The sequence below is a fragment of the Sinocyclocheilus grahami genome, unplaced genomic scaffold (assembly GCF_001515645.1).
Source record: "Sinocyclocheilus grahami isolate Dianchi unplaced genomic scaffold, SAMN03320097.WGS_v1.1 scaffold1963.1, whole genome shotgun sequence".
NCBI classification, from domain to species: domain Eukaryota; kingdom Metazoa; phylum Chordata; class Actinopteri; order Cypriniformes; family Cyprinidae; genus Sinocyclocheilus; species Sinocyclocheilus grahami.
In genome coordinates this window covers 95,270-114,137 of record NW_015507142.1, presented here as the reverse complement: position 1 = coordinate 114,137, position 18,868 = coordinate 95,270, and the positions used below count along the sequence as shown (strand labels likewise).

At 37.9% G+C, this 18,868-nt stretch overlaps 2 protein-coding genes across 2 annotated transcripts in view; both read right to left on the bottom strand.

Moving 5' to 3' along the window:
- Nucleotides 1-57: 57 nt before the first annotated feature.
- LOC107573509 (scavenger receptor cysteine-rich type 1 protein M130-like) lies at nucleotides 58-14,198 on the bottom strand. Its single transcript, XM_016259945.1, has 22 exons — nucleotides 14,138-14,198; nucleotides 13,945-14,007; nucleotides 13,775-13,837; nucleotides 13,580-13,642; nucleotides 10,968-11,276; nucleotides 9,527-9,823; nucleotides 9,111-9,416; nucleotides 8,304-8,606; nucleotides 7,876-8,190; nucleotides 7,434-7,757; nucleotides 7,040-7,357; nucleotides 6,252-6,554; nucleotides 5,839-5,916; nucleotides 5,308-5,623; nucleotides 5,009-5,229; nucleotides 4,827-4,910; nucleotides 4,354-4,413; nucleotides 3,725-3,808; nucleotides 1,012-1,074; nucleotides 846-905; nucleotides 587-649; nucleotides 58-458 (listed from the first exon to the last, which is right to left on the bottom strand). The coding sequence occupies exons 1-22, from the start codon at nucleotides 14,196-14,198 to the stop codon at nucleotides 436-438; spliced, it is 3,777 nt and encodes a 1,258-aa protein (XP_016115431.1). The 3' UTR covers nucleotides 58-435.
- Nucleotides 14,199-15,072: 874 nt separating this feature from the next.
- The window catches only part of LOC107573508 (scavenger receptor cysteine-rich type 1 protein M130-like), a 44,293-nt gene continuing 40,497 nt past the window's right edge, over nucleotides 15,073-18,868 (bottom strand). Inside the window, exons 13-22 of the mRNA XM_016259944.1 lie at nucleotides 18,331-18,648; nucleotides 17,557-17,810; nucleotides 17,368-17,431; nucleotides 17,071-17,148; nucleotides 16,574-16,888; nucleotides 16,285-16,485; nucleotides 16,103-16,186; nucleotides 15,539-15,598; nucleotides 15,307-15,363; nucleotides 15,073-15,182 (exon numbers count right to left, since the gene is read on the bottom strand). Of these exons, the coding sequence (XP_016115430.1) occupies nucleotides 15,073-15,182; nucleotides 15,307-15,363; nucleotides 15,539-15,598; nucleotides 16,103-16,186; nucleotides 16,285-16,485; nucleotides 16,574-16,888; nucleotides 17,071-17,148; nucleotides 17,368-17,431; nucleotides 17,557-17,810; nucleotides 18,331-18,648 (1,541 nt within the window). The remainder of the gene's footprint in view (nucleotides 15,183-15,306; nucleotides 15,364-15,538; nucleotides 15,599-16,102; nucleotides 16,187-16,284; nucleotides 16,486-16,573; nucleotides 16,889-17,070; nucleotides 17,149-17,367; nucleotides 17,432-17,556; nucleotides 17,811-18,330; nucleotides 18,649-18,868) is intronic.

The following is an 18,868-nucleotide window of genomic DNA, read 5'->3' as shown; positions in this document are numbered from 1 at the left end:
AACAAAATATATATTGTGTGTTGGAGTAGTCCAGACGCTACATCTATTTTTATCATTATATTTAGGTAAATAATGCTGTCAGCAGCCTAAAAGTACATACTTACACATTTATAGCATAACTTCTTCTTTTCTCTAACCGCTCTTTTAAAAGTAATTTTGTGACATGATGTTGGAATGATATCTTTTGTTTATTAGGAGAAAAGCATTGATATCAAAATAGAAATAAAAGACCAAATGCTAAAATACAAATTTGTTGATACTGAATTTTGCAAAGCATGTAACTTTTCATACAAAAATATTTAAAATAACATAAAAACATAAGGCACTGATGCATTAGTAGCAATATGAGAAGCTCCCAGCAACTGTAATATGATTTCATGAACAGAGGCAGAGAGTGTAGCCATTGAGTCATATGGCCCCTCCCTCTTTATTTGACTACTCCCCCACATCGTCATAGTCTGTTTTAAAAAAAAAAAAGCAAATTCGCATGTTCATCTTTATAAATGCATCACAATTTAGTTTAAATAGAGTTTAAGTGAGTGACATGATTGAAAGTAGATTATGTAAAAAGGTGACAATAACTTACCTAACAGGTTTCTCTCATTTTCATTGCTGTTCTTCACATCATCATACTCCTCCTGATCTCCCTCTGATACACATGTGAAATAAAACCTTACACTGTAATGTGTAACACAGCTCGTGTCATTGATCTCTTACTCCTCATGACTGTCAGAGACTATTAGATTAAACCTGATAAAGCCATGTTGATTCATTAATGGTATTATTATTTTATTATATAAAACATATATAAGAGTGATATTAAATTGCAGTTCTGTGTGACTCACTCGTTACACCTTGAAAGTGCTGTCCAATAATGATGACATCATCATAATCTAGTGTGTCCACTACACATACATGAAGATATAAACAACAAATGTCACATCATCATATCAGTACTGAGCATCATTTTAAAGGTATTATGTTAAACATACTCAAAAAAAGGTAAAACACCTTTTTTAATGTCAGAGTTCTGTTCGCTCGTCGTGACATCATCATAGCTCTCATGTCGGTCTTCTACAAATTAAACATGAAACATTGCACCCATATTATATATACACACACACACATATATATATATATATATATATATATATATATATATATATATATATATATATATCCTGGGTATATATATAAAGAGAGAGAAAAAAAGATGTTATATCAGGGGTGTGCAAACCTGTTCCTGAAGGGCCACTGTCCTGCAGAGTTTAGCTGAACCAAAGTAATCAAGGTCTTCAGACTCACTAAGTGCTTCTCAAGTGGAAGGACACAAGTGTAGGAAATCACAAAGTCACTTGTTATTTAAAAAGAAAAAAAGAAATAAATAAGGCCTGACAACAGCCTAGAATGCTGAATTATTTAAATACCGTAAACACAAATTAAATAAGTTGGTTTTGAAATTTTGAAATGTTTAGATTTAATTTAATAAATACATCGTTTAAGTTTTATCCAACACAGACTGGTTACTGCTGTAGTTTTGTTACTCTGAATTTAGTCTGAATCACTTAATGCACATCTGTATTTTGACATTGGCTCGTCTTAAGATTAATTCCGTTGCCACTGTCAACCATAGCAATGACTCGCGGCATGATTTAACGGATTCAAATACAATTTAACAATTTAACTCGCGTACATTTGACACTCACGGTTGTCATTCCTGAAACCGTATACGTGGATGTTTGGTCCTCTTAGACAAACAAAACTTTTCTCCAAATTGGGAATGGATTATGTACAGTCATGGCCAAAAGTTTTGGCAGTGACATACATTTTGTGTTTTCTGATTATTGTGTTTGTGATTTTGAAGTTCACAGCTTCAGTATTTGTAGATTATTTTTCCACATATTTCTATGGTATACTGAAAAACAATGATAAGCATATCATAAGTTTTAAAGGCTTTTATTGGCAAAAAAATATATAATGAGTCAATATTTACAGTGTTGACCCTTGTTCTTCATAACCTCTGCGATTCGCTCTGGCATGCTGGATATTAGCTTCTGGGCCAAATCCTGACTGATGGCGATCCATTCTTTTTTAGTTATCCTTGACGATCCATTCTTGCCTTATTAGTTCTCGGAGTTGATCACAATTTGTGGGCTTCTGCTTGTCCACTCGTATTTTGAGGACTGACCACAGGTTCTCTATGGGATTGAGCTCCGGGGAGTTGCCTGACCACGGATCCAAAATTTAAATGTAATGTTCTTCAAGCCACTTCTTTATCACTCTTACTTTGTGACATGGTGCTCCATCATGCTGGAAAATACATCACCAAATTGCTCATGGATCATTGGAAGAAGTCGCTCTTGCAGGACGTTTTTATACCATTCTTTATTCATGGCAGTGTTTTTGGGCAGAATTATGAGAGAGCCCACTTCATCAGACAAAATAACTTTACACCAGTCTTCTGCTGCCCAATCCTTGTACTTCCTGAAGAATTTCAGTCTGTCTTTGATGTTTTTCTTGGAGAGAAGTGGCTTCTTTGCTGCCCTTCTTGACACCCGGCCGTTGTCCAAAAGTCTTGGCCTCACTGTGCGTGCAGATGCTCTCACACCAACCTGCTGCCATTCCTGAGCAAGCTCTGCACTGCTGCTGATATGATTCTGTAGCTGACTCCTCAGGAGGAGACCGTCCTGGCGCTTGCTGGACACTCCGAAACGTCCTGAAGACTTCTTCATTGCAGTCGAACCTCTCTCCTTGAAGTTCTTGATGATCCGGTAAATGGTTCTTTCATGTGCAATATTCTTTGATTTTGATGCAAAGCGATGATGGCTGCACGTATTTCTTTGGAGGTAACCATTGCTAACAAGACAATGATTGGAAGCGCTTCTTCCCTCCTTTTATAGCAATCAGTCTGCTCTTACAATCTAATTAGTATGATAGTGATTTTACCTGACTAGTACTCATTCACACTTTCACATGTGCTGCTGATATGATTAGTCAATTAATGTTATCTGGTCATTTTGTGTCAGGATCAAAAAACAGTGAAATTTGTTTAGTTTTTTTGTGAAAAGTTCATTTTTTGGCCAATGACGCTTTTAGCAATTATTTAAAATGCATCTGATCACTCTACACAATAATCTAGAAACAATGTGAATGAACACCACAACAGCTGAAGCTGCAAACTTTGCAAAACACAAAATTTATGTCACTGCCAAAACTTTTGGCCATGACTGTAGAGAAACCAATCAAAGGGCGCTCCCCTTGCAGCATGGTACAGTTTCTGTTTCTGCCCCCGCAGGCACAGCAGAAAAATACAACTAGAATTATAATTTTAATAATACTTTATACTGAACATTTTTTATTAACTGACTTTCTTTAAATGCAGTACAGGTGATGACCGTCTGCATTATGTGATTCATTTACAACTAAACAAAAAAAAACTAAACATAATGCCTATACCTCAAAAATATGTTTTTTGTATTGCATAACATAATGAAATTGAACAAGCTCAGTGTTGATTTTCATTTTCAGATAATAGATTTTTTGTGAATAGGAATCTGTGCAAAGGTGGAGGTGTGTACACCTGATTAGCACTCACTAGAAACTTCCAGGCAAGTGTGTTGGAGCTGGAAGAAGCTGAACTCTTGGCCATCCAGGAGCAGAACTGGACACCCCTGTTTTATATATTTTAAATATTTAATCTAATTACAGAATAACAGAGTGATACCTGTCTCATGGTCTGGTTTCAGTCCATCAGTAATGACGTCATCATAGTATCCTGGTGTGATTTCCTTCACCATCTCTTCTGCATCTAAACATGGTATATTTGGGCATATTGGAATATTTTTTAGAAACAAAATGTAATATATTCTCTTGCAGGTCTTGAGACCTGCCATTGTTGACATCATCATAATATGCAGTGTTGAACACTATTTCTAATAAGATAAACATTATAGTATTACGAACAGTTGAGTCATTCACTCTTAAAAATAAAAGTGCTTCAAAAGGTTCTTCAAGCGATGCCATAGAAGAACCATTTTTGGTTCCACAAAGAACCATCTCTTTCTTACCTTTTTGTAATCTGAAGAACCTTCTTTTGCCACAAAGAACCTTTTGTGAAACAGAAAGGTTCTTCGGATGTTAAAGGTTCTTTATGGAACCATTTAGACAAAAAGGTTCTTCTATGGCATCGTGAAGCACCTTTATTTTTAAGAGTGTTGGTGACATTTAATTTACTGGAAGAATTATATTTGTGTGATTTTGAGTGTGAATTCCGTTTTATATATTTTTCATTGAGTTTGAACGTCAAATTATTTATTTTTAAGTATTAATGTTAATATATTTCAGCTCTCTAACCTGAGGGAAGCTCATCAGCATTTTCATACCCAGAATGCAGTTCTTCAGAGATGAGACTCCCTGTTAAAGAAGAGCAGAACAGTCAGAAACATGTTCATCATTACAAACAGACTAAATCCTAATTTTCTCTGGATCATAAAGCATTGTGTTAGTGACAACACAACAAAAATGTCAATTACTTGCATTTTAAAAACATTAGAGACAGGATGTTTTTGTTGGGCCAATTAGCAAACACACACACATGTATCCTCAAATGAACCCATTCCTCGCTGCCTTCCAGAAATACACTCAGGAAGAGACTCTGTCTGACACACACACTCACACATAAACATGCACCTGCAGCTCTGTGGTTTTCTGTCAGGAATTCTGTGGTTTGAAGCAGGAGGTTTAACAGGACTAATAATAGATGAACATCAACTGTCTGACAGACTCTTATTAATGGTATTAAATGAGATTGATGGCTCATGTCTCACCCCTCTGAGTGAAGTGATTGTGTCTGTGCTGAATCTCCTCATAAACGGCCTCAGTCGTCGTCCTGTGTCTCCTCTTAGAGAGAGCTGTGAGTGTAGACACACAAACCTGCTGTCAGTTCACAACACATGACTGATCACATACTGAATAAGACACAATATGACAGTCTCTGGATCTCTCCTACCTCTCCTCATCACTCTGTTCTGCTGAATCAGTATAAGCAGTGGCACTAAGAGCAGTAAGAGCACAACTCCCAGTACAATCACAAGCACTGCGGGGACGGAGAGAGACGCTGATGGAGGAGTTTGTGGAGGAGAGACTGATGTTGAGCGCACTGGAGGAGAAACTGGAGGAGAAGCTGATGTTGTTGAGGCAGGAGAAGTGTACACTGACACATCTGGCAAAACAGACACAAACACATTCAAAATTATGAATACATAAAATGATCTAAAAATGAACATTATTCCTTAGTGTTTGCTGTGACCTGCACAGGTGAGTCCAGCGTGCTCTTTGCGGGAGCAGTCAGTGTGGTTATTCAGGGAGAGAGGACAGTCCCACAGGTGAATCTCATTCCCTCTGCACTCGACTTTGTTCATCCACACAACACCTTCACCAGCACTAATTGTTGAATTCCCATCAGCCCTCAGTGCAGCTCCACAACCCAGCTGCCTGCAGACCACCTGAGCATCGCTGATGTCCCACTGATCATCACAGACTGAGCCCCACACAGTGTTATGATACACCTCCAGCCTCCCAGAGCAACGGCCCTCCCCTCCACTCAGTCTGAGAGGAACATAATCTAAAACACACACATCAGCACTGGCAGCTTCAGCACAACATTTACAACAAAACACACACTAATAATGAAGCTAGAGGCTTTTAAAAATGATTATTTTCTGAGGTAAATAATTCCTATTTTAAAAATGCATCTATTAATAATTTAACAGTAATTGGCTAGGAAAATATAGGCTTACATTAACAAACATTCAACAGATTTGTTGTGAGTAAACTTACTTGCACACTGTCTCTGGTAAGGAGATGGTGAGGTAAAACATGTCAGACGACTCTGAGGCAACTCACGAGTTTCCTCCTCTGAGATTATAACATGATAAACAAAAGAAAAGTGAACAGAATATTAGTATGAGACATCTGACATCTCTCAGTGAAAACCAACTGTCAGTGTGAAAACTGCTAAACAGTTTACCCTCACAAATCATTTAACTCTTCCCATCAGCTCACTTTAGTTTTCAGAAACATTTAAGTTTACTTACCCCATTAGACATAAAAATGTATGTACAGAAGGGTGATTCTATAAATGCAGGAGAAACAAAAAATAATGACTATAGCACCAAATGTACCTGCAATTATAGAATCACCCAGAAGCATTATTATTGAGACCATATTAAATTATTTAAATATCATCCAACCTGAGCAGGTGATTTTGGCCACTTCATCTTCACCGCAGTCATTCTGTCCCCAGGATGAAGATGGACACTGCCATAAAGTGGAATCATGTGGACGACATGTAACTTTATCCAGCCAGTTAGGAGCTGATTTCACTCTTGGTGTAGAAGCAGACAAAACCCCAGATCTTCCACAGTTCAGCTCCTGACAGATCAGACTTGCTGTGTCGCCGTCCATCTGGTTCCAGCACACATTACCCCAGGATCCATTGTAGAAAACCTCCACATTCCCTTCACAGCCCTCAGTTAACCTGATCTCTTTAAACTCTAGATGGAAAAGGATGTGCATTAAAACAATTAAAATTCAGGTTGTGATAAAGCTAAAATATGTACCAAAACAGTAATTTAATATGAGGCTGATGCATGCTGCAAGCACTGATTGCATCTAAAAACAGATAAGTAAAACATATGAAAAATAGCTTCATAATTAGTTATTAAAATACAGAGAAATTCTGTATTGATAATACAGTAATATCATTGCAACCATATGATTGTTTTGCATTCTGTAGCGAACTATTTTTTTCTTAGGAAGACAGTATATATGTAAAATTATAAAGTAATTTACTCTCAAATCAATATTTTGTGTTGAAGTATTTGGTAAGTAGTCATGAACTGTACAGTCAGACAGTCATCAACTCAAAACAAACCCCTTCTGACCCCTTTCGTTCCTGATCACCATGGAGATTAATGATTACACATTTTCTAAAAACCACTTTATCTTTGATAAACATTTCGTCTAGTGTACTGTTTACCTGAGCACACAACTCCTACATCCTCCTTGTGTTGACAGTCATGTTTTCCCCAGCCTGGAGAAGAGCAGCTCCACAGGGACGTCTCATTCCCCTCACACTCCACCTCATCCAGCCATATGGATCCAGAACCAGGACCAAACCAGGCTGGTACCTGCTGGTTACTGAGGGCCACTCCACACTGCAGCTGTCTGCACACCACATGAGCATCTTTAATATCCCAGGAGTCGTCACACACTGTCCCCCATGAGCCGCTGTGAAAAACCTCCAGCCTCCCTGCACAGTCTCCCCCAGAACCCACCAGCCTGATGGACCCACGACCTGATATTCAGAGAAAGAAAAACACATTATTGATCACGAATAGCTGAAGAATCTGTCCAGATGTTGTTCTTCTCACCGATGCAGGTGATTGACAGCTGTTGTGTGGAGCTGCAGTTGAGAGTTTGTGGAGAGCTACAGTTCCCCAGATGAGCTTCACTCCCAGAGCACTGGAAGCCCGTCACACACTCATGACTGTGTTCAGGTCTGGATGAAGAGGAGCCGTAGAAGTTCAGCACAGAGCCACAGCCCAGCTGTCTGCAGACCACAGAGGATTCAGTGAGACTCCAGGAGTCCAGCAGAACTCTTCTCCAGACCTGATGGATGAAAACTTCCACCTCCCCCTCACACTGTCTCTCTCCAGACAACCGCACTAGACCATCATGAAGAGCCAGAGAGGAATCTGAAGAGAGTATTTATTTATCATTCAGTATTATATTTCATTAGTATATATAAAATATATACTTAGACGTAGTTTTAGTCTGGAACCCATGACTTCATCGCGGCATGAATGGACTCACTAGAGCAGATGACTCCAACATCTCGTCTATGAGAACATTCAGCTCGACTCCATGAAGAGATGGAACATTCTGAGAGTTTTGTTTCATTCCCATCACAATCAAACACATCAGCCCTGATTTCAGCACTTCCCTCTCCAAACCAGTCTGATCCCACAACAGACACAGCAATCCCACAATTCAGCTGTCTACAGAGGACACTGGCAGCTCTCATATCCCAGCATACATCACACACTGTGCCCCATTTACTGAAGTACTGACGTTCAACTCGACCAGAACAGATTTCAGGACCATTGACCAGTCTGAGGTCAGTGTAACCTGGACAAAGAACAGAGAACAGAGAGTTTAGTTTAACAGTATGAAAAAAGCAAGAAATGTGTTTTAAAAACCTAGTTTGTGATTCTCTCAATAAGTAACTAATGCTCTATTACCAGAACATAACAGTCCAATGGTATTCTCATGGGTGCAATTTTGTTTGAGAGAAGATGATGTTGGACACAAAGATATATAGGATTCATTTCCTCTGCACTGAATCTCTTGTGTCCACATCTGAGCGTCTCCTTTGCCAAAAGCAGCTGCTCCCAGCACCTGTACAGGAGCCCCACAGTCCAGCTCTCTACACACAACCTCTGCATCCTGCTGGTCAAAGGCAGCGTCACACACTGACATCCACGTCTGATCATGAGGCACTTCTACTCTGCCAGAACAGCGAGATCCTCCAACCAGCCTGACTCCTTAAATAAAAAAATTTACAAATTCAATTATATTTACTAATTCTCGTCCTAATATTACTTTATAAAGCTAAACCAGACGCCTTTCATCAATTGTCAGCAGTTTTTTTTTGTGTGTGCATAAAATTCACATAGAATTCTTGTATTTTTTTGCACATGAGAGTGAATATGTTTTTCATTTAATGGATATCAGAAAAAAAGTGAACAAAATGCACCCAGCATGTCACTAAAATGCATTTTGTCTGTGAAATCTTTGAATGAGATACTATGTATATTTGATTCACAAAAGGAATCGTCTGGAACAAAAAATGCATGTTGTTGACAAAATGCTTTTTGTGTGTTCCATATCGTCATTCAGCATGTCACATAATACTTATAATATATAATACTTCACTCCTCACAGGCACCTGACATAACACTGAATGTGGAGCAAAAAAATTTTTATCCATCCTGGAATTCTGTGGGAGAAAAGATTAGTAATTATGAAATAAGTCTAGATGATCTTACCAGAGCAGATTACTCCAGCATCTTCAGCATGATTAGCTTCTATTCCCCATCCATCGAATCTACAGTTTGTCAATGTAAACTCTGATCCAGTACACTGTAAATTTGAAACCCAGATCTCTCCCGATCCTTCTCCAAAGTGAGCACTCTTTGGTGCAGTTAAAGCCTCTCCACAGCCAAGCTCTCTACACACCACTGCAGCATCAGGCAAATCCCAACCAATGTCACACACTGTTCCCCACTGACCTTCATGCAGAACCTCCACTCTACCAGCACAGCGACTGTTACCACCTACTAATCTCACTGTTTCTGAAGGTAAAAGGACACAAGAAAAATAAAGTAAGTTGTTTTATTTATTTATTTTACAATATTACTCAAGAATTGTGTCAATACTCATAGTTCATATGTCGTTCACCTACCAGCACATACAACACTCACATCGTTCTCATGGGAACAAAATTGTGAAGGTAATGCTGGACAAAGAGCAAACTGATACTCATTTCCACTGCACTGAATCTCTTGTGTCCACATCTGAGTGTCTCCTTTATCAAAAGCAGCAGCTCCCAGCACCTGTACAGGAGCCCCACAGTCCAGCTCTCTACACACAACCTCTGCATCCTGCTGGTCAAAGGCAGCGGCACAGACTGTGTACCATGTGTTCCCATGAGGCACCTCTAATCTCCCAGAGCAGCGAGAACCTCCAACAAGCCTGATGCCTGAAATGTTAGTCATAACAAACTGTTAAAAATCATAATATAACTATATATATATATAAAATTCCCAAAAATAAAAAAGCTTACAGTATATACTGTACTAAGAGAGGAGTGTTGTGGTGTTGTGCTTTAACAGGCTTTTGCCACAGTTTTGCCACAGATTAAAGTTGTTTTGAAATCTACAACTTATCTTCAATTATTTAGAGAGTAGTGTTGTTACAGCCCTAGAGTAACATGTGGGGTCCTTGCAGGTCCTGCTACATTTGACACACTGGGTTGACTAGGGGCGTAGCAATATATTTTGTCACAATATGAAATGAAAGCTTAGACATTTAATTTAGCATCAAATATAGTAATGGCACATTAAATATGGTAAACCCAAAAGGTCACAAATTTGAGCTTTCATTTTTATTATTGATTAATTATTATTATTTATTAATAAATTAAAAATAAAATGCATAATTTAATCAAATGTAGTCAGGGACAGAGTGTAAGAATACGTGTTTAACATAATTCTGTATTTTTAGCTAAGCAGAATCATTTAATATTTCTATTCTGGAGTCATCATTGCCCTGCGTATGGGGGAGAAGGACTAAGTCCAAACCTATTCAAGTCCATTCTTGATGTAATTCCAAATTTAGCATTTTGTTGAAAAGTAACATTAATAGAACATCAGTTTGAATTGTGTACATTAATTTATTTTGTTAATTAAAATGTTAAGGTTCTTAACATATACTGTAGGTGAAAGTGTAACATTAGAGTAAATATTAAATATGAAATTACACAAGAGAGTTTCAGGTAATGTACTGTCATTAAACATTAACCTGACCACAATTCAAATCATAAACCATTATTATTATTTTTTTTCATGCACTGTAGATCCTTTATATTTTTACACAGAGACTTACAACTTCTGCTTTCACCTCAAATCATACAGTGGTCCTATATGATTGATATAATATTGAGTGATTTCACCCTTGTATAGCTCAATTCTAAATGGTTAAACTCACCTTGTATTACAACACTCGTTTGATTCTCCTAATGATTTAAAGTCTGATTTATATAATCTACTTAGTACATGCATGCTTTTATTATAGTAAATTATGTATTTATTTGTTAATGAAAGGTAGTGATAAAATCAGCCTACCTGAGCAGATAATGCCAACATCTTCACTATGCTCACAGTTATGGTCACCCATTTTTGTTTTTGAGCAATCAAATATTGAGGACTCAGATCCACTACATATCACATTGTCCATCCAGATTTTTCCTGATCCTGGTCCAAAGTGAGCAGCACGCATTGTGTTTGAAGTTACGCCACAGCTCAGCTCTCTACACACCACTGCAGTGTTTGTCAAATCCCAATAATCATCACACACGGTTCCCCATTCTCCATTATAATAAACCTCCACCCTACCAGCACAGGAATTACTACCATCCACCAGCCTCACATTTCCTGTAGAAAAGATATAGAATGATGTATATAAAATGTATCTGAGAGAAGACAAACAACAACAGAGAAAAGTCAGCAAAAGAGAGAGGAACAGAGAAAATGACCATGAGAGAAAGAAATTCACTTTTATATTAATGCAAATACTACACATAAAAAAGGGGAACTATAAATTATATTATGACCAATTTATATCACAAACACAAACAGTCAATCACTATAACATAACGATCCTGAGTGTGTACGTACCAGCTGTGGCGAGTTTGATCACAGAAGACAAAAAAATGAGAGTTAGACAGTTCTCCATCTTTACCGATCATACACTCTGTTTGATCAACTCTGAACTGAAAGGTTCAAGAGAGACAGATACAGAAAGCTGCACAACCACCAAACAACAAGCCAATCAAATACACTTTTACCTTATTAGACAGAAGAGAGAACATCATCAAAAAGTCTCACTGACTAATCAGAAGGCGTATTTATGATTTTCACCATATTTATTAAAAGTACGTCAGCATTGATGAACAGGACTCCTCCTCCATCTTATAGAGACACTTAACTGGGGAGAAACACACAAGATAGAGGGGTGACAAAGTCAAACATACAGGAAACTGATTTCAGGGACAGGAAACATTCCAGTTTATTAACAGCATCAAAGCAGCTTTTGCAGATATAGAAATACTAACGCTCATAACATATTGTATCATGCTTCTCGCTTTGAGTTCATGATTAGAAATATTAGTTATAAAAGCACATGTACATTTGTTTTAGCTACTGTTATTCAGAAGTATATTTTAGCAATGCTTGTCAAGTTCACAGTTAATGCATATATTAATACATATAGTATATTAGAAGGGCATTTTGTTTAAAATAAATAATAAAATAAAGACAATAAAGTATATCTATGGTCATGCACAGTTCGTCATACAAGAGCCAAGTTTGCAGCTGCTTTTATATGTTTAATACTGCAATACCGATCTATTCCTGTGGGTAGCAGTAAAAAAAGATGACAAATTTGATGCCTTACAGTAAAGGTGCTTCTCCAGACTCGTGTGACTGAGACACAAGCCCCAGTTAAAATACTGTTGTCTGTGCCAGAACAGTTTTACTATACTATTTATAAATCCGTAACTACAGTATACTGACCAGAGAAACATTTACCCTGACAATACTTAACGAATTAAGTCTTTGAGTCTGCTGTTTAGAATCAAAACTTTCAGAATCAAAAATTCCAAAATTAATCTTTTGAATCCGGTTCTTTATTGTTCAGTGAATCATTGAACTGAATCATTGGAGTCCACTCAGCAAAACAGTAACGAGATATTAACATCGAGATACAAAATGAGAGCTCAAAGATGTGGATATTGTGGATATTGAAGTGGAAATTGCTGTGAAGTCACATAACAGGTAACTGTGCTTGTTTTATATTGATGATAAAACATGAGCTGCACCGGGGTTCTAATGTTCTGCTGTTAAGCATTATTAAGTCATAATATATTGAAGTTATTTCAAAGTGATTCTTATGGTTTATAGAGAAGAAATATGACTTTTAAACGTGTTACAGTTTGTTGATTTACATATATTATCCACTTCTACAGCTTGATAAATGATGCATGTAAGTAATATTCATATTTATTTATCGCTTAAAAACACACCTGATCACATACAATTATGTCATATAATTTTTTTTTTTTTTTCTATTACGAAAGTTACTTTAATTAATCTAAAGTAAATGCATTTTTTAAGCATTATCCACTCACAGAACTCCAGTACTTGCTGTGATGATGCTGAGGGCTGTGAAATCACTGATGGTCATTTATGGCTTATATTTAGAATGACTTTGATTGTCACCGCAGCAGTTGTGCATTAAACATTGCATTGACTTCAGGGTTTGTGCAATGCCTTATTGAAATACACACACACATTTGTCTGAAAAGTTTTTTATTGCTACTAACAAGGCCAAAAAACAAAACAACAAAATCTGACAAAGGCATAGAAGTTTTAATACAAAAAAAGAACACTTGGTGAAACATAAAACCCCAAGATTTGACATATCAATAACAATATCACTCAAACTTTGTTCAAATTTGTTGAACCGAGGAAATGGATGATCATTGGGCCAAATCTTCTTTCTTTGACTCCTCCTCCACATCATCATAATCTGTTATTAAAAATATAAAAAATCATGTCAAATGTTGTAATTGGATGAATATTTTAAAAGTATAAAAAAAATGGGAAAATGTCAAAAAATATTCCAATATAAATAAAGATGTTAGTATAGTGAGAACAAAAGGGTTACAGTAACTTACCCAACAGGTTTCTCACATCTTCACTGACACTCATCACATCATCATACTCCTCCTGAACTCTCTCTGATCGAGAATGACAGAAATCATGTCATATATCATTTGAGGCATTCCTTTTCCTTTAAGTGACTTGAACAAATGTCTAATACTCATCTAAACATGCAAAGGGTGATAAACATGTAGTTCTGTGCATCTCACCTGTTACACCTCGAGAGCTCAGTCTATTAATGATGACATCATCATAATTCTCTGGTGCGTCCACTACAAATATCAGTCAAAATTAAATATACAGTCATTTAAAATATTATCTGTAATGATTTGATTTTAGAGGAATATTATTTTTAAAAGTTGATAAAATGGTAAAACACCTTTCTTGATGTCAGAGTTGTGTCCGCTCGTCATGACATCATCATAGCTCTCAGGTGTGTCTTCTACAGATTCACATTCATCACAGACACACATTCATTACATTCAGAACAAACGTGAAATATCTATCTTAAATATACTGTAATATTTTAATTTAAATGCTGCTGTAGAATATCAGAGTGACACCTGTCTCACGATCTGCTTTCAGTCCATCAGTGATGACATCATCATAGTATCCCGGTGTGATTTCCTTCATCGTCTCTTCTGCATCAACACACAATATGTTTGGATACAAAAGCCAACATATGTTCTTGTTGCAGATCATAAGACTGAGAATTTATTAAACATCTGGTAATGAATCATGTGATCAATTAAAAAGGTCACTGACCTTTTAGGCCACTGCTGTTGGTGACATCATCATAATATGCAGTCTTGAACTCTTTTGCTAAAAAAGGAGAGCAGACGGTTAATATACAAGTAAACAGCAGTATTTGAATAGTATTGAGTTGTTAATCAAATATGTTACAGCATTTGTTAATTATTTATTTATTTCGGTGAATTCATTATAAAGGTTTTTTTTGTGTGAAATGTGGAATGTATATGCACTTCAGTTCTCTAACCTGAGAGAAGCTCATCAGCATCTTCATACCCAGAATGCAGTTCTTCAGAGATGAGACGCCCTGTTAAAGGAGAGCAGAACCATCAGAAACATGTTCATCATTACAAACAGACTGAATCCTCCCTTTCGATTATAAAGAAGACAAGACAACACAAAAATGAATTATTCACATTTAAAAAGTATTATAGCGAGAAATCCCTTTTTATTGGGCCCTATTAATGATGACATCATCATAATTCTCTGGTGCGTCCACTACAAATATCAGTCAAAATTAAATATACAGTCATTTAAAATATTATCTGTAATGATTTGATTTTAGAGGAATATTATTTTTAAAAGTTGATAAAATGGTAAAACACCTTTCTTGATGTCAGAGTTGTGTCCGCTCGTCATGACATCATCATAGCTCTCAGGTGTGTCTTCTACAGATTCACATTCATCACAGACACACATTCATTACATTCAGAACAAACGTGAAATATCTATCTTAAATATACTGTAATATTTTAATTTAAATGCTGCTGTAGAATATCAGAGTGACACCTGTCTCACGATCTGCTTTCAGTCCATCAGTGATGACATCATCATAGTATCCCGGTGTGATTTCCTTCATCGTCTCTTCTGCATCAACACACAATATGTTTGGATACAAAAGCCAACATATGTTCTTGTTGCAGATCATAAGACTGAGAATTTATTAAACATCTGGTAATGAATCATGTGATCAATTAAAAAGGTGACTGACCTTTTAGGCCACTGCTGTTGGTGACATCATCATAATATGCAGTCTTGAACTCTTTTGCTAAAAAAGGAGAGCAGACGGTTAATATACAAGTAAACAGCAGTATTTGAATAGTATTGAGTTGTTAATCAAATATGTTACAGCATTTGTTAATTATTTATTTATTTCGGTGAATTCATTATAAAGGTTTTTTTTGTGTGAAATGTGGAATGTATATGCACTTCAGTTCTCTAACCTGAGAGAAGCTCATCAGCATCTTCATACCCAGAATGCAGTTCTTCAGAGATGAGACGCCCTGTTAAAGGAGAGCAGAACCATCAGAAACATGTTCATCATTACAAACAGACTGAATCCTCATTTCCTTTGGATCGTAAAGAAGACAAGACAACACAAAAATTTATTTCAATTTCAAATCAATTTCACATTTTAAAAGTATTATAGAAAGAAATCCCTTTTTATCGGGCCTATTAGCAAATACACATGTACTGTATCCTCACATGAACCCATTCCTCACTGCCTTCCACAAATACACACACACACCACCTGCATGTACACTTAAAAATATATGAACACCTCCTTATGAAAATCTAAAAATACTCACAGGAAGAGACATACACTGACACACACACACACACACACGCACACACACACACAAACATGCACCTGCAGCTCTGTGGTTTTCTGTCAGGAATTCTGTGGTTTGAAGCAGGAGGTTTAACAGGACTAATAATAGATGAACATCAACTGTCTAACAGACTCTTATTAATGGTATAAATGAGATTGATGGCTCATGTCTCACCCCTCTGAGTGAAGTGATTGTGTCTGTGCTGAATCTCCTCATAAACGGCCTCAGTCGTCGTCCTGTGTCTCCTCTTAGAGAGAGCTGTGAGTGTAGACAGACAAACCTGCTGTCAGTTCACAACACATGACTGATCACACACTGAATAAGACACAATATGACAGTCTCTGGATCTCTCCTACCTCTCCTCATCACTCTGTTCTGCTGAATCAGTATAAGCAGTGGCACTAAGAGCAGTAAGAGCACAACTCCCAGTACAATCACAAGCACTGGGGGGACGGAGAGAGACGCTGCTGGAGGAGTTTGTGGAGGAGTGACTGATGTTGAGCGCACTGGAGGAGAAGCTGATGATGTTGTGGCAGGAGTAGTGGACACTAACACATCTGGCAAAACAGACACAAACGCATTCAAAATTATGAATACATAAAATGATCTAAAAATGAAAATTATTCCTCAATATTTTGCTGTGACCTGCACAGGTGAGTCCAGCATGCTCTTTGCGTGAGCAGTCAGTGTGTTTTTTCAGGGAGAGCGGACAGTCCCACAGGTGAATCTCATTCCCTCTGCACTCGACTCTGTTCATCCACACAACACCTTCACCAGCACCAAAGACTGAATTCCCATCAGCCCTCAGTGCTGCTCCACAACCCAGCTGCCTGCAGACCACCTGAGCATCGCTGATGTCCCACTGATCATCACAGACTGAGCCCCACACAGCGTTATGATACACCTCCAGCCTCCCAGAGCACCGGCCCTCCCCTCCACTCAGTCTGAGAGGAAGATGATCTAAAACAACGAGAACAGACCAGCTTCAGCACAACATTTACAATAAAACACACAGTGAAACTGAACAAAGATGGCTTTAAATGTATGATTACACTTCTTGTTTGAATGCACATCTTTTAATAATTTATTAGGAAAATAAGGCATATATGAACTAAAATGTAACAAATTTGTTAAAAACTTACTTGAACACTGTTTCTGGTGAAGAGATGGTGAGATTGAACATGTCAGACGACTCTGAAGAGACTCCTGATTCTCCTCCTCTGAGATTAAAACATGAAGAGAACATTAGGATACAAGACACATACTGTAACATCTCTCAGTGAAAGATATCATCAATGTGAAAACAAATCATTTCAGGCTCTTTCCATCAGCTCAGTTTACTTTTAAAGAAATATTTGTTTACTCACCACATTAGAAATAAACATTGTGTTTAATGAAGCATGGCTTAGACCTTACATATCATTTAAATATCATCTCACTTGAGCAGGTGATTTTGGCCACTTCATTATCACAGTCATTCTGTCCCCAGGGTGAAGATGGACACTGCCATAAAGTGGAATCATGTCGTCGACAATTAAGTTCATCAAGCCAATTATGAGGCTTCAGTCCCTCTGAATAAATGGGTTCATTGCCAGATCTTCCACAGTTCAGCTCTTGACAGATCAGACTCGCTGTGGTGAAGAAGGACACTGCCATAAAGTGGAATCATGTCGTCGACAATTAAGTTTATCAAGCCAATTATGAGGCTTCAGTCCCTCTGAATAAATGGGTTCACTGCCAGATCTTCCACAGTTCAGCTCTTGACAGATCAGACTCGCTGTGTCTGTGTTCATCTGGTTGTAACATAAATTTCCCCAGGATCCATTGTAGAAAACCTCCACATTCCCTTCACAGCCCTCAGTTAACCTGATCTCCTTAAACTCTAGATGGAAAGGGATGTGTATTAAAACAACTGCAATTCAGGTAGTGCTAAATTTGAAATATCACCAAAATAACTGGTTAATTTGAGGCTGATTCGTGCTGCCAGCACTGACAGCATCTAAAATATTATGTTAGCCTAATACTATGTTACTGACATAATATGCTAACAGCATTTGCAACATGCATTAGCCTTTTTTGTTGGGGGGGAGGGGGGATAACATTTATGCATGGGAGAACATTTCCTCTAGTGTACTGTTTACCCGAGCACACGACTCATGGAAAGGGATGTGTATTAAAACAACTGCAATTCAGGTAGTGCTACATTTTAAATATCACCAAAATAACTGGTTAAATCGAGGCTGATTCGTGCTGCCAGCATCTAAACTATTATGTTAGCCTAATACTATGTTACTGACATAATATGCTAACAGCATTTGCAACATGCATTAGCCTTTTTTGTTGGGGGGGAGGGGGGATAACATTTATGCATGGGAGAACATTTCCTCTAGTGTACTGTTTACCCGAGCACACGACTCCTACATCCTCCTTGTGTTGACAGTCATGTTTTCCCCAGCCTGGAGAAGAGCAGCTCCACAGGGACGTCTCATTCCCCTCACACTCCACCTCATCCAGCCATATGGGTCCAGAACCAGGACCAAACCAGGCTGGTACCTGCTGGTTACTGAGGGCCACTCCACACTGCAGCTGTCTGCACACCACATGGGCATCTTTAATATCCCAGGAGTCATCACACACTGCCCCCCATGAGCCGCTGTGAAAAACCTCCAGTCTCCCTGCACAGTCTCCCCCAGAACCCACCAGCCTGATGGACCCGCGACCTGATATTCAGAGAAAGAGAAACACATTATTGATCACGAACAACTGAAAAATCTGTCCAGATGTTGTTCTTCTCACCAAGGCAGGTGATTGACAGCTGTTGTGTGGAGCTGCAGTTGAGAGTTTGTGGAGAGCTGCAGTTCCCCAGATGAGCTTCACTCCCAGAGCACTGGAAGCCCGTCACACACTCATGACTGTGTTCAGGACTGGATGAAGAGGAGC

Bases quoted from the DNA above. Each gene is read 5' to 3' on its own strand.
- LOC107573509 (XM_016259945.1), bottom strand. From the start codon at position 14,198: ATGAAGGAAATCACACCGGGATACTATGATGATGTCATCACTGATGGA. The intron at 14,008-14,137 runs GTGAGACAGGTG...GTGAATCTGTAG, and splicing joins TGATGGACTGAAAGCAGATC to AAGACACACCTGAGAGCTAT. The intron at 3,809-4,353 runs GTTAGAGAGCTG...TACCATGTTTAG, and splicing joins TGCTGATGAGCTTCCCTCAG to ATGCAGAAGAGATGGTGAAG.